Genomic DNA, 15,419 nt, shown 5'->3' on the forward strand with positions numbered 1-15,419 from the left:
ACAGAAATCTGTTGCATTTCTATACACTAATAATGAAGCAACAGAAAGATGAATCAGGGAATCGATCCCACTTATAATTGTGTCAAAAACCATAAGCTACCTAGGAATAAATCTAACCAACAAGGTAAAAGATCTGTACTCTGAAAATTATAGAACACTTATGAAAGAAATTGAGACACTAAGAAATGGAAAAACATTCCATGCTCATGGATAGGAAAAACATTGTTAAAATGTCTATACTACCCAAAGCAATCTATGGACTTAATGCAATTCCTATCAAAATACCACCAGCATTTTTCACAGCGCTAGAAGAAACAATCCTAAAGTTTATATGGAATCACAAATGACTCTGAATAGTCAAAGCAATCTTGAAAAAGCAAAGCAAAGCTGGAGGCATCACAATTCTGGACTTCAAGTTCTATTACAAAGCTGTTGTGATCAAACAATATGGTACTGGCACAAAAACAGACACACAGATCAACAGAACAGAAGAGAAAACCCAGAAATGAACCCACAACTCTATGGTCAATTAATCTTTCACAAAGCAGGAAAGAATATCCAATGGAAAAAAAGACAGTCTATTCAACAAATGGTGTTGGGAAAACTGAACAGCAACATACAAAAGAATGAAATTGGACCACTTTCTTTCACCATACACAAAAATAAATTCAAAATGGATGAAAGGCCTAAATGTAAGACAGAAAATCATCAAAATCTTAGAGAAGAAAACACGTAGCAACCTCTTTGACCTTGGCCACAGCAACTTCTTACTAGATATGACTCAGGCAAGGGAAACAAAAGCAAAAATGAACTCCTGGGACCTCATTAAGATAAAAAGCTTCCACACAGCAAAGGAAACAATCAACAAAACTAAAATATAGCCAATGGAATGAGAGAAGATATTTGCAAATGACACATCTGATAAAGTGTTCATATCCAAAATATATGAAGAACTTATAGAATCCAACACCCAAAAAACAAGTAATTCAATTTAAAAATGGGCAGAAGACATGAATAGACATTTTTCCAAAGAAGATATACTGATGGCTAACAGATACATAAAAAGATGCTCAACCTCACTCATCATCAGGGAAATACAAATCAAAACTACAATGAGATTATCATGTCCCAACAGTCAGAATGGATGAAATTAACAACACAGACTGGCGAGGATGTGGAGAAAGGGGAACACTTTTGCATTATTGGTGGGAATACAAACTGGTGTAGCCGCTCTGGAAAACAGCATGGATGTTCCTCAAAATGTTAAAAATATAACTACCCTATGACATAGCAATTGTACTACTAGGTATTTATCCAAAGGATACAAAAATAATAATTCAAAGGGATGCATGCACCCCAATGTTTATAGCAGCATTATCAACAATAGCCAAATTATGGAAAGAGGAAAACAAAGAAGATGTGATATGTGTGTGTGTGTATACACACTTACATTTATATTTATACATATACGTATATGTACACACACACACACGAATATTAGTCTGCCATAAGAAAGAATAAAATCTTGCCATTTGCAGCCTTGTAATGGAGCCAGAAATTATTATGCTAAGCAAAATAAGTCAATCAGAGAAAGACAAATACTGTATGATTACACTCATGTGGAATTTAAGAAACAAAAAAATTAACATAGTGGGGAAACAAAAAGAGACAGGCAAACCAAGACACAGACTCTTAACTATACAGAACAAACTGAAGGTTACTGGGGTTACTGGAAACTGGAGGAGAGGTGGGCGGGGGACAGCTGAAATAGGGGGATTAAGGAGAACAGTTGTGATGAGTACTGAGTGTTGAATGTAAATGATGAATCACTAAATTCTATACCTGAAACTAATATTACATTGTATGTTAACCAACTTTAACCAAATTTAAAAACTTGGAAAGAACAAAAAAACATAGCTTTGGGGACGCCTGGGTGGCTCAGTCGGTTAAGCATCCAACTTCGGCTCAGGTCATGATCACATGGTTTGTGGGTTTGAGCCCCGCATCGGGCTCTGTGCTGACAGCTCAGAGCCTGGAGCCTGCTTCGGATTCTGTGTCTCCCTCTCTCTCTGACCCTCCCCTGCTCACTCACTCTCTCTCTCTGTGTCTCTCTCAGAAATAAAAACATTAAAATAAAAAAAGTATAGCTTTGAATTAATTATACTATTGTATGTAATATGGTCAGCTACACAAACATAAAAAGAGGAAAATATAGTACTTTGGTTATTTGTCAAAAAAAAAAAAGGATATGTAGATGGAACGTTAAATACAGGAAAAGATGTTTAACATAATTAGCCACTAGGGAAAAGCAAATTAACATAAGTAATCTCTGAACAACCAGCCCTTTCCTTAGGATGGAATGTTCCAGTCCCAGATATCCACAAGACTTATAATTTACTTCCTCGAAGTCTCTGCTTGAAAGACATCTCACAAAGATTTTTTCTATCTGCTCCATATACCTCCTTACCACCCCCAAATCCCTACTCACTCTTGATTCCCTTACCTTGCTTTATTTGCTTCATAGCACTTATCCTTGACTGACATTATACATCCACTTGTTTATCTGTTTGTTGTCTCCTCTATTAGAAAAAAATTCCATGAGGGCAGAAATCATGTCTTCACCAAGTGCCTGTCACACAGGCACTGCAAATAAATTACAACACACATTTACAAGCTTGGAGGGTTCACTTCCACAGTTTCACCCATGATGAACTTCCTAAATTTTCACCCAAATGAACTTTCTGGATTTCAGATCTCTCCTGCCTTAGATCCCCAAAATGCCTTCTTTATTGCTAAAACCATCTCATTCTTCAAATTTCTTCTTCCTAAAAGAAGGGCAACTACCCTTACCCAGTTGATCCCAATCACCTTACCACCAGTCATTATCCTAGTGTGACACGGTTATTAGAAGGCAGAAGTAAAAGGATACAAAATACAGATCTGAAGGGGCACATGCACCCCAATGTTTACAGTAGCACTATCAACAATAGTTAAACTATGGAGAGAGCCCAAATGTCTATCAAGTGATGAATGGATAAAGATGTGGTGTACAGGGGCACCTGGGCGGCCCAGTCAATTAAGCATCTGACTCTTGATTACAGCTCAAGTCATGATCTCACAGTTCATGAGTTCGAGCTCCACATCAGGCTCTGAGCTAACCCTGTGGCTGTTGCTTGGGATTCTGTCTCTCTCTCTATTTGTCCCTCCCACATTCACATGCATGCACTCTCATTCTCACTCTCGCTTGCTCTCTCTCTCAAAAATAAATATTTTTTAAAAAAATGTCTCTCTTTGTCTCTGTCTGTCTCTGTCTCTGTCTCTCTCTCTCTCTCTCACACACACTCACACACACACACATATATGTGCTGGAATATTACTCAGCCATCAAAAAGAATGAAATCTTGCCATTTGCAACGGTGTGGATGGAGCTGGAATGTATTATGCTAAGTGGAATAAGTCAATCAGAAAGACAAATGTCATATGGTTTCACTTATATATGGAATTTAAGAAACAAAACAGATGAACATATGTGGGGGGGCAGGACGAGCGGGGGGGAGGGGAGGGAGAAGAAAGGGAACCGAACCACAAGAGACTCTTAACTATAGAGAACAGAGTTGATGGAGGGATGTGGGTGGGAGATGAGCTAGATGGGTGATGGGTATTAAGGAAGGCACTTGTGATGAGCACTGGGTGTTATCTGTAAGTGATAAATCACTGAATTCTATTTCTGAAACCAATATTGCATTGTATGCTAACTAACTACAATTTAAATTTTAAAAAATAAAGCAAGCAAGCAAGCAAAGGAGTCCTCAGGCAAAAATGCCAGCAGGTAACAGGGGAGAAAAGCTGTAGCCACAAGTGTGGGACAGTTCTGTCATGCTACTGAAGACATTTTGGTCTATAAAAGTGAAGGTTTAGAAGCACCCCCAATAAAGTCTGTGCCTGCTTAACTCACAAGGAGTTAGATTTTTGGACTTGTTGACTTTTACTTGGCAGTAAACATCAACCTAATTAGGAACTTGTCATTCAAATGTAATGAGTCTTTCCATTCCTCCTTTTCTGTTGTAGCTAGCTAGCTTCAGAGAATTCTTAGCTTTTTCTAAAGGAGCCATAGTTTCCATTTAAATTATGGATCCTAAACCCACAATGACCCGGAGTTCAGTGTTCTCACAACACAAAGACCACAAACAACTTTAAATTTTTCAATATGAAAAAGATTCTGAGGACTGCCTGCACATTCCTTGACTAACAAGTACCATGACAGAGCTGCAATATGTGAGCAATTACAGAGAAAGTTTCTACCTTCCAACCCTCTTTTCTTAATGTACATTAAAACAGAAGAATTCTGAAAAAATCTCACTATTAAATGTAAATCTTTATCAAGAAATAGAAGTTAAATATCTCTGGCATACTAAATTATTTAACTATTTGTTAGAAGGCACATTTATCCCTTCATTTTCAGAAAAGAAACCTGCTTTATTTCACCCCACCATCCACAAATTATTCATTAATTCTTTTTTCTAAACCTGTAACTGAGACCAGATGATTTTTAGAGTTCCCCAAAAAAGTTAAATATAGCAAGCTGCATGCTGAGAGGAGGTAGGCCTTCTTCACTATTCAAACTGCAGTGTTGACTTGAAGAAGTTTTGTTTCTTTTTTTTTTAATTGTCTCCATGCCCTTCACAGCAGCCAACAGAGCCAGTCAGGTGCTCAAAACAGTTTTGGGTTTTTTAATGTTTATTTAGAGAAGGACAGAGAAAGGGGAAGAGGCAGAGAGAGAGAGAGAGAGAGAGAGACCAAGCAGTCTGCACGCCCAGAACAGAGCTGGGAATGGGGCTCAATCCACGACAGGGAGCAGAAATCAAGAGTCAGACACTTAACCGACTGACCCACCCAAGTGCCCCCTGAAACAGTTTAATGTCATTTGTTTTTTGGTACAGGCTGAGGAGATGGCCATAACCTGGACCAGTGGCAAGGTCATTCACAACACTGCTGTGTTGACACATCCTCTTGTGTGCTGGCTCTCCACCTCAACCTTGTAAGGCCACAAGTCTAAACGTCTAAACCAAACTGACTCCATGACAGGCTTTAAGTTTCCCCTCTGAACTAGAAGGCCTGAGTTTCAGCTTTCCCGAAACTATCAAGCAGTTACACATTGCCCAAGGCAGGAGAAACCACCCTTGCAACACCCAATCAGGAAAGTCCAGTGACCACCCTCCACTTTACTAAGGGAGAGGTCTGGAGACAGAAACTATAGATAGGACCCTGTTACCTAATGTTAAAGTTAATCTGTTAGTCGCCAAACAAGACCCTAGGCTGGCTCTGTGATTGGTTGAATTTAAAGGTACTCTAAATGTTGTAATTGGATCCCGCCAAAAGTAACGAATACTCTAGACAATGTGTATGGTCAAACCCACTGTCAATGATGTTGAATTATTATGATTGGATCACTGTTCCCATGTCACAACTTCTGTAACTCCCCCGTCTCAAACCCCATAAAAACCCTACTCTGCCCTTGTTCGAGGCTCTCAGCACGGACCCATACGCTGGTGAAGTCTGTGAGCCCGAGCTTAAGCCCGTAATAAAGCCCTTTGCCTTTGTATGCGTGACTCGGTCTCCCTGGTGGTCTCTGGTCGGTGAGGATACTGCGATCTGGGTATAACAACCTCAACACTAAATATACCTTATGTAATGTTCACACCTAAGTTCAGTCATTCTATCTATAGGTGAATTTAAAATCAGATGTAGTACCTCTGGTTCTGCCCTAAGAAAAATTACCTTTCTTCCCTCTGAAAATGTTGTATCTAACAGGAAATATTTAATTGGCATTTGGAAACCAAGAAAAGAGAAGAAATATGTATGATTCTTAAGAGGTGATTTAACAATTTGTTTTTGACTCTGTGGGTCTAGTTAGTGACTTTGACATATATCATCATCAGGTTACTTAACAGTGTGAAAATTAACAAACAATTGGCTTATCATGGTTTAAGTTGAAACTACTGTGGCATTTGTCTCTTAGCTATAAGATCTACTCCATTTATTTCATTGCTGTGTAGTCTAGGAAAAAAACCTTCCACCTCCAAAATAAAAACTAACATGAAAACTGGACTTAAAATTATTTTCGCTTAAAAGCAAAAAGTATTGCTTTTTATAAATAAGGATTTCTACTATTTCTGAATTTATTGGTTTATTTATATATCCATTCAAGTAAGCATGTGTCAGAGTCATGATATAGTAGAAAAGAAATGTGCCTTGAAATTAAAAAGTAATTTTTTTTTTAAAAGCTGGGTTTTTTTTTTTTTTTTTAATTTCTAGGAGAGGGAGAGAGACAGCGTGAGCAGGGGAGGGTCAGAGAGAGAGGGAGTGACAGACTCTGAAACAGGCTCCAGGCTCTGAGCTGGCAGTCAGCACAGAGCCCGACACGGGGCTCGAACCCACGAACCACGAGATCATGACCTAAGCGAAAGTCGGACGCTTAACCGACTAAGCCACCCAGGCACCCCTAAAAAGTAATTTTATTAAATGACCCAATTCAATCACTTAAAGAAAGTTTGGCTTAGGGCAATTTTCTTAGGTCTCTTTCTCAAAAATTCTATAAAAATAAAAAAAGAATAATATCCACCGTGTAGAGTTGCTTTTAGAATTGTTCAAAGGAAAACTAGAGGCCCAAAATGGTGTCGCTTAGGTTGAGGCCCTCAGTTGGTGAATGAAGACTTTCTACCTAACCTAGCTGCAGTTTCAATGGCCCAGAAATGTAACCTTTCACCAGTCAACATGGAAATCTCCTGGTCAGCATCAGGAAATTTACTGATAGACCCTTTATGTTCCACCTAGGAGGGAGACCTTGTCCAAAACAATGGATTCTTTGCTAATCATGTCCTTTATTCCACTCTCTGTGTACTTTTAAAACCTTTCCTTTTCTATAGCAAGCAGAGCTCCTCTCTACTTGCTATACTGAGGGCCCCCAGTGCATGAATCCAATAATAAAGTCCATACTTCTTTAAAATTTACTCAGTTGAAGTTTTGTTATTTAACAGAATTAAGTTAAATAATGAATTTTAAAATACCTAGCATAATGCCTGACAGAATTCAGGCATTTGGTGCTGCCTTCCTTCCTTCTCATTGACCTAGACAATCACTGTCTAGCAATCAACAATGCTAGACAGTGACTTAAGTGCTGAAGTCAAGTGCATATGGCTTTTCATGGATTTATGTCATTATTTTAAAATTTGGTCTCAAATTGATTATAAAGATTTATTCAATCATTTATTCATTCTTTTATTCAATTTACTAGCACCTCATAAGAGTTCCAGGCACAGTTACTACTTTAAAGGAGCTTATAGTCTAGTAAAGGAGACAGACATGTAACAATCACAGTGCAGCTTTTGGTCTTTTTAATAGAAGTTTTCAAAGAAAGGATGGTTCGTTAGGGAGGAAGACAATGGGGAGGGAGAAGCATTTTAGCGGTTCCAAAGTAAGAGGCAACTAGCTACTTTCCTTCCTTGGAGCACAAAATCCCACCTTAAGTTTTGCGTAAGAAGCAAATCGAGCTTTTATTTAAATCTAATTTCTACTTGTTTTTAATAGGAGATACATGCACAGGATTGAAAACTCGAAGCATACACATTGATACATGTAGTCAGACGTTTCCCTCCTTCCTCCATCTTTATTCATTTCATGAATTTGCAGGGTTCTACTGGCTTGCAGCGTCCCCTACGAAGAAGGCCAATGTAATCAGTTCCTTCCACATTTTCCAGATAGATTTAGTGTATCAGAAGCAAATAGAAATATATATTTCACCGTGTTTTTTTACAAAGAGGCATGCTACACCTTGCTTTTTTCATTTGAAATAAGTCATTGAGCTCACTGCTATTCAGTATATAAACAACTTCTTAGTTCTATTCTATTTCAATAGCTGGATATTATTCCATAACAAGTGCCCCACGACTTACCGAACTGGGCATGCAGTTATTTCACATTGCGATGACAAATGAGTGATTAATGAATGTAACATACCATTCTACACATATGCAGATACATCTACGAAAGAAGTCGCACAGGTAGAATTATGGGGCCAATTTTGTGATGTTTTCCTAACACAATGAGAGCATTTTCAAATATTCAATGATTAGAGTCTATACATCTGCAAATTAATCTCTTCTGTGCTCAGGTTTGACTTCACCCTCTCTTAGTTCAGCAGCCTCACTCCACACATGGATCCTGCCTGTATCGCTTCAGCATATATCCCTTGAGTGCCAGGTATTTATTGTTCTAGGCACTGAGGCCATCACAGTGAATACTGAATAACACACACAAATCTCCCTCCTCTCAGGGAACTCTCTAGTGGGAAGTTTTCTCTCTAGCTCTCTAGGAAAGGAAGATACAAAAATACAACATATATAAGTATATTAGAAAGTGCTAAGGAGAAAAACAGTAAAATAGGGAAGGGGGATAGGAGTGCTAAGACGGAAGAAAGACCTAAAGGCATATGGAGAGCTTTGGGAGGAGTGGTCACTGGACCAAACAGTGACGTGGGTGCTGGGTTAGGCCAGAATCTGAGTCAACAAGTACAGACATAGCAAGTGCACCTGGGGAACTGGTAAAGGATAAAAGGAACTAAAAGAGTAACAGCCTAGGGAGAGTGGAGCTGGAGCTGGGGCAGAGAATAGAAACCATTTTCTCAGAAGAGAAACAGAAGAACATAAAAGATTCTGCTTCCTTCTTATATAAAATATTCCATGTAATCCAGGGACCCGTGGACAAGAACTAGAAAGCCAAGTTATGATGCGTTTAAGTTATCTATTTCTCATTTGCATTTGCAGGAACTTTAATTGCTATGATTATAAACAGCCTTTTATAAAAATTATATTAGCGGTAAATTTTGATTATCGAGGATTATATCATAGTTAGAGACTTGCTTTCTAAAGATCATTCCATTGCAGGCACGTTATTTATTGCCAGGCACCCATCTGTTTTCATTTTAGTACTAACTTCTTTATCCTCACACTCATTTCTCCGAGAAGTTTCAGGGGGTGATGTAGGAGGTAGTAGTGGTTGGTTATTATCTCGATGGAAGTACAGTACATACTACAGAAGCTGTAATTTATTTCAATTCCTCTTTTGCAAAGACATTAATCAGCACAATTCTCTCAGTATCCCAAGCAATTATAAACTATCCTTTTTTTCTATATTGCTTCAAACCTCTATTTCTTGTAATTTTCTCACTACCTATCTCTTTCCCTTATGCAGTCTAACTCCTACGCTTACTCTTTCACCAAACCTGCTCTCATGAACACTTTCTTCTTTATTCAGATCCTTCTAGAACCCATCACTGCCTCTGACATTTATGAACACACTCTCATACTTGGATGGCACTCAAAGCTCATATTCCATGATCACACTCACTCACTGTCAAATGAGAGGAAAAGGCACCTGATGAAAATAAAGACCAGGTTGTGGGGGAAATATATATTTGAATGAATTTAGTTGTAGATGCTCAGAAGCAGAGCTAAGTTACAGTAAGGGCTCAGTTAGGAACAATTTTTATTTTTAAACCAAGAGCCTTACTTGGTTAAGTGTCTGACTTTGGCTCAATCATGATCTTGAAGAGCCTAAGTAACGTCATTTTGAGATTAAGGCCTCCATTAAGAGCAACCTCGAGCTGCACATAGTACCAGTTCCAGGAAAAGCCTCAGACTGCTCAAGGCTGAAGCCACCCTCAGACCACCCTCAGGTCAGCCAATCAAAAGAAGCTAAGAAATATAGGAGTAACATTCCTATGGTCTGAGTCAGGGGCTGGGGACTATAGATAGTTACTTTGTGCAAACAAGCAAATCACTCACCACTTGCCTGAACCCCATGTGGGCCCTTTGAACTCACCTCATAATTAGTCATTTTCAAAGGATTCTCAAAAGTCATGATTGGGTCCCACCAAAAGTAATGAACACCTCACAGATGCTGAATGGTCAAAGCTGTTACCATGGGTGCTGCACAATTGTAATTGGTACTTATGAGACGATGCTATACGTACAACGTGTGCACTGTAACACCCCCATCCCTTACCCCATAAAATCCCTGCTCACTATTGTTTGGGGCTTCACCCTGCTGCCACTACACCGGTAGATGGGTGAGCCCCGGCTCGAGCTTGTAATAAAGACCCTTTTGTACTTGCAAAGGTGTCGGCTCCTTGGTGGTCTCTGGCGATTCGTGAACCGGGCACAACAATCTCACAGTTCGTCAGTTTGAGCCCTGCGTCAGGCTCTCTGCCGTCAGTACAGAGTCTGCTTCGTATCCTCTATCCTCCTCTTTCTCTCTGCCCCTTCCTAGTTCTCTCTCTCTTAAAAATAAATGTTGTTTTTTTTTAAATGCTTTAAAACCAAGAGGCTTAGAAGTCATTTAGACCAGCATTCTCATTTTACAGATGAAATAATGAGGTCCAAAAAAGTTATCAGTCAGGATATCTTTGGCCGTAAGTTTTAGAAAACAGAGACTCAATTTGGCATAAATAAGAAGAAAGTATACTCTCCGACATAATACGAAGTCCAGATAAGACTCCCATTTCCTTCGAAGAACTACCCTTCCATCATGCCATACAATTTTGTCATAATCCTCAGCTAGCATGAACTGCTCGCAGTCCCCCACTGAGCAAAGGGTGGGCGCAAGGCCCAAGGGAGGTCACTCTCACCTTTTCCCTTGGAATCTGAATCTTAAACAGAATGACTCATGACAAAATAGTTAAAGTTCAGTCTCTCTGATGTCAAGGCCTTGAAGAGTCTCTTTCCAAGTTCTAGACCCCTGGAACTCCGTTTGCTTAAATTAGCCAAAATTGATAATATTGTTGGTATAACTGCTATGTTGAGGGAATAGGACTCTCCAGATTAAATCATCAAGTAACCTGATTTTTGTTCCTGTCTCTTTAAATTTGCTCATGAGCCTAGCTCCTCTCTGGCCCTTGCACAGGCAGCACAGAAGTAAAGGCTATGGCTCTAAAGCCAAATATTCTGGGCTCAAAATTCTAGTTCTACCTCCTGCTAACTATATTACTCAAGGTCACTTTGCCTCTATTTCCTTATGTGTAAAATGGGGGAATAACAACACCAACCTCACTAGGTTATTATAAAAGTTAAATGGCTTCCCAAATGTAAGATACTTGGAAGCGTACTTGGCACGTGGTAAGTCCTGGAAAACATTAATGCTGATGGCAGTGGTGGTCCCTTGACATTGTCGTCCTTCCTCACACCCCATATCAGGACCTGATCATTGTTGTTTCCATACCCAAGCTCACGTTAGCCCTTCTCTTTTTCTAAATTCTTCAAGACATAATTAAGTCAAACATCACCACTTCCACAAGGTGCACATGGATCTACAGAAACCCTGTGGACCTGATACTTTGTAGTATTTATAATCTGTAACACACACCTGAGTCTTGTATAATTTTTATTGCTTTTATACCCCAACAAGGAACATATTCCCTGAAGGCAAGAATGATATTTTATATTTTATGTTATTCATATTACTTAGTTCAGACAAGGCTCATAGTAAGTTCTTAATGAGCAACTTTTGAATAGGCCCTCTGAATAGCTAAAATTATTTCCAATCACAATTTCTTCCGGATTTGTATAGCTGCAAGTTCACAGGCCTGTGTGTTAGTATACGTGCTGCTGACGTGAGCACATGGCCTATATTTTTTAGTATACAAAGAAGGCAGGGTATAGAACTTTCTATTTCTTCCCACATTGGCCCATAAACACCAGGCATCCAATAAACGTTATTAATTATCTTTAAAAAAAAAAAAAGCTGAAAACTTCAGGGGCTGAAAATTAATTCCAGATATGATAGGAAATTCCAAATATATCTGTTACTGGTAAGATTTGAGACAATAATGCAAAAGATCCTCTTTTGTTTAAAAACAGAGAGATAAGGGAAACAGATACTCAGACACTTTTTCACCTTCTAATACTTTTTTTTTTCTCATAAGAATTATTTAAGGTCAAAGTAGAGAAGGTAAAACTATTATTATCTTTTTGTCATCATGTTTCTGGAGAAATGTTTTTTTGTTTGTTTGTTTTTGAAACTCTGCATAACATGAAGTATACCATCTTCTTTTTCTGACTTCTCTAAGCCTGTGAAAAATATACATAGAAATAAAAACCTGTCATTGATGTCCAAGACTGTATTGTTTACATGCAGAAAGATGGCGCTGTTTTATAGCTTTGTGGGCTATTCTTTATTTTCTTTTTAAATTTTTAAAAATATTCTATTATTTATATCTGAGAGAGAGAGACAGCAAGAGCAGGGGAGGGTCAGAGATAGGGGGAGACACAGAATCAGAAGCAGCCTCCAGGCTCTGAGCTAGCTGTCAGCACAGAGCCCAACACGGGGCCTGAACCCACGAACCATGAGATCATGACCTGAGCCGAAGTCGGACGCTTAACCGTCTGAGGCACCCAGGCGCCCCTGTGGGCTATTCTTTAGTCCTGTGAAAAAGTCCACTAGCAAAAAGAAACTGAGTATGGTTCCAAGTGAAACAGTCTGTGGAAAGGAGATGTATAAATTGATTCACTTAACCTATCCTCAGAACAAATTCTATTACATCCATCTATGACACCTCGGTAAGTGATACCTCAATAGTTTTTGGCTTAGTGTTGTTTAGTGGATATGGTTATTTCAAAGTTATAGGGGGGAAAATGCTTTTTTCTAAATGCTATCCACTATGAATTCTCCAACCAGACCAACTCTTCATTGTTTCCTTCCTACAGAAACAGTTGATGTCAGAGAAAAAGGAAAGGGAAGAGAGAGAAGGATGAGGGGGGATTAAAAAAAAAAAAAAAACCAAAAACCTGTTTATCTTACTTGGATGGTGCAAGACAGCCTGGTGCCACCATACTCTGATTCTTCTCTTCATTCTGGAGTGCTGTAAGCTCCACCATGTTCACCATCACATCGTTGGTGTGGCCTGGAAGCTGGGGAAGCACTGAAATCATCTTCTCTACCAGGTTGTCTCCATGATGTCCAGTTGCTCCTATTTAAGCAGACAACAAAATATAAACTCACAAAATGGAAAATAGAAACTCACAAAACTCAAAAAATATCTGGATACATGTTCTATAATGGCCCTCCATCAAGAATAATATATATATATATATATATTTTTTTTTTTTTGGTCACATAAATCACAAGCCTAGCATTTTGCCCTCTGTAACACTAATCAAGCTCACAATTACGTAGTTAACCAGTGCCTTGTGTTTTGGACTTAAGGCTCCATGAGGTCAGGCACTGTGGCTGCTCTGGCTACTACTATATTCCTAGCACCTAGAAGAGTAATATCAATAAATATTTAATATATAAATAAATAACCAGCATATATTCAGCCAAGAAAATAGTGTCACTGGATGATATTGTTGTAAGATTTTAGAGCCAAAACTTTATTTTACTGATGAAAACTTCACAAGACAGAAGGGCTTAAAGACCTGGCCAAAAAGAGCAGACCTCCCTTCTGCTAGAACCTCACCTTCATACTGGCAACTGTTTACCTGGTTCATCCTGTCCCCAGCATGTCTAGCAGGCAACTTGGCAGCTCTGATCTAAATATGTGTTAGATCATGGGAAAACTAAATGAATGAATGGTAACAGTTTGTAATGATAGAAGCATTTATAGACTGCTTTCTGTGTACTAGACATGTTCTAGGTACTTCACATGTATTAACTCTTTTCATAACAAATGACTGAGAACCTCAAATTGAAATTCAAGACCAATAACACAGTGTAATATTTTTTCCATGAAACCAAGTTTCTTTCCAAAAGCTATCATTGCTTGGGTGACCTCCTTCCAACAATGGGTAGGACTTGGCACATATTGTTTTGATCCCACCCAATCTAAATCAATCAACTTCTTGTTTCCTGATGTCTCTCTAGCTCTACCTGTTCTTTTTGCCACATCACAGTAATTGGACAGAACTAGGTAGAAAACAACAAATCAAGAATCCAAAGAATTCTTGTCACCACTATCATCATTTTCATTTCTAATATTTCATTTCTAATATCATCATTTCATTTCATAGCTAATATTTACTGAGAGCCTGTGATGAACCAGGTATTAGGTTTCATACTGTACACTTATTATCCACTTAGTTCTTATAACAACTCTAATAGATGAGTATTACTATGCTCATTTATAGAGTAGAAGACTTAGTTTAAGTAACTTACTCAGGAATATGTTAACTTATAAGATACAGAGCAAGAATTCAAACTAAAGAGGGAGAAATTACTAAAACCACACTATTAACAACAACAACACAAACAGGCCCGTAAAAATGACTTAAGACAGAGCCAGCATGAGTGCTTCTAAGGTGATTTCTAATGGGAAAGAGGAAAGAGTTCTTGTACCACCTGTGGAATATTCATTTATTAGGCTTAAAAGGAACCATATCTTATTTATGCTATCTAGGGTTTATGGTCCTCTTAGCACTCGGACTTACAAGCTGCTCACTTAATTCTTGCTGAGGGGCACCTGGGTGACTTAGTCGATTAAGCATCCAACTTTGGCTCAGGTCACGATCTCACAGTTTGTGGGTTCAAGCCCCACATTGGGCTTTGTGCTGACAGTTCAGAGACTGGAGCCTATTTCAGATTCAGTGTCTTCCTCTTTCTCTGCCTCTCCCCATCTCACACTCTCTCTCTAAAAAAAAATGAATGCTTAAAAAAATGTTTTTAACTAATAAATTCTTGCTGAATGAATGCCTAGTGACTACAAATGTCCTGAGATCCAAATGGGGGTCAGAGATCCCTAAGTGAATTATATCTTTAACCTGAGCCTGGAGTGGCGACACTAGGATCACCTCACAGTATCATGAATTTCTCTCTCCACCAGTTTCCTCATCACTCACTAAAAATTTTCGTAAATATCCATTCATCATTAAAATAACGTTTCTTTGAACTTGGTGCCCCAAATCTGAACCCTGCCCCCAAGCTATTCTTATTTTTCAACTTCTATTTGTTGACACGTGGCACGCACAAATGGAATATATATGCTACCATTTTCCCCTAACTTCTTATGCCTCTACAGTCTGGCTGTTTCTCCCTCCTCCACTATGTCAAACTCAGGGCTCTTTGCTAAGTTTTTGTACATTAAACCCTCTGCAAATTGTTAACGAATCCAGCCCTCTTGAAACTCTCCGAGTATGAGAAGTCAAAATACAACATACTTATTTTTCCTTAAGGTTTAAACGTGATAGTTATTTCTACAGAGCCAAAGTATCATTCATATGCTTAAAATATTATGTACTAACATCTTAAACATTCAAACGAAGGAAGAATGTCTGGGTGGCTCAGTGGGTTAAGCATCTGACTCTTTTTTTTTTTTTTTTAATATTTTTTTATTTATTTCTAGGAGAGAGAGAGACAGCGTGAGCAGGGGAGGG

The 15,419-nt window shown here is 38.7% G+C and overlaps 1 protein-coding gene across 1 annotated transcript in view; it reads right to left on the reverse strand.

The window, feature by feature from the left end:
- LOC120223539 (sec1 family domain-containing protein 2) overlaps positions 1 to 15,419 on the reverse strand; it is an 80,339-nt gene that overhangs the window by 53,550 nt on the left and 11,370 nt on the right. Inside the window, exon 2 of the mRNA XM_039221724.1 lies at positions 12,853 to 13,021. Within this exon, the coding sequence (XP_039077655.1) occupies positions 12,853 to 13,021 (169 nt within the window). The remainder of the gene's footprint in view (positions 1 to 12,852; positions 13,022 to 15,419) is intronic.

Source organism: Hyaena hyaena, unplaced genomic scaffold (assembly GCF_003009895.1).
Source record: "Hyaena hyaena isolate Hyena2069 unplaced genomic scaffold, ASM300989v1 scaffold_1002, whole genome shotgun sequence".
NCBI lineage: Eukaryota > Metazoa > Chordata > Mammalia > Carnivora > Hyaenidae > Hyaena > Hyaena hyaena.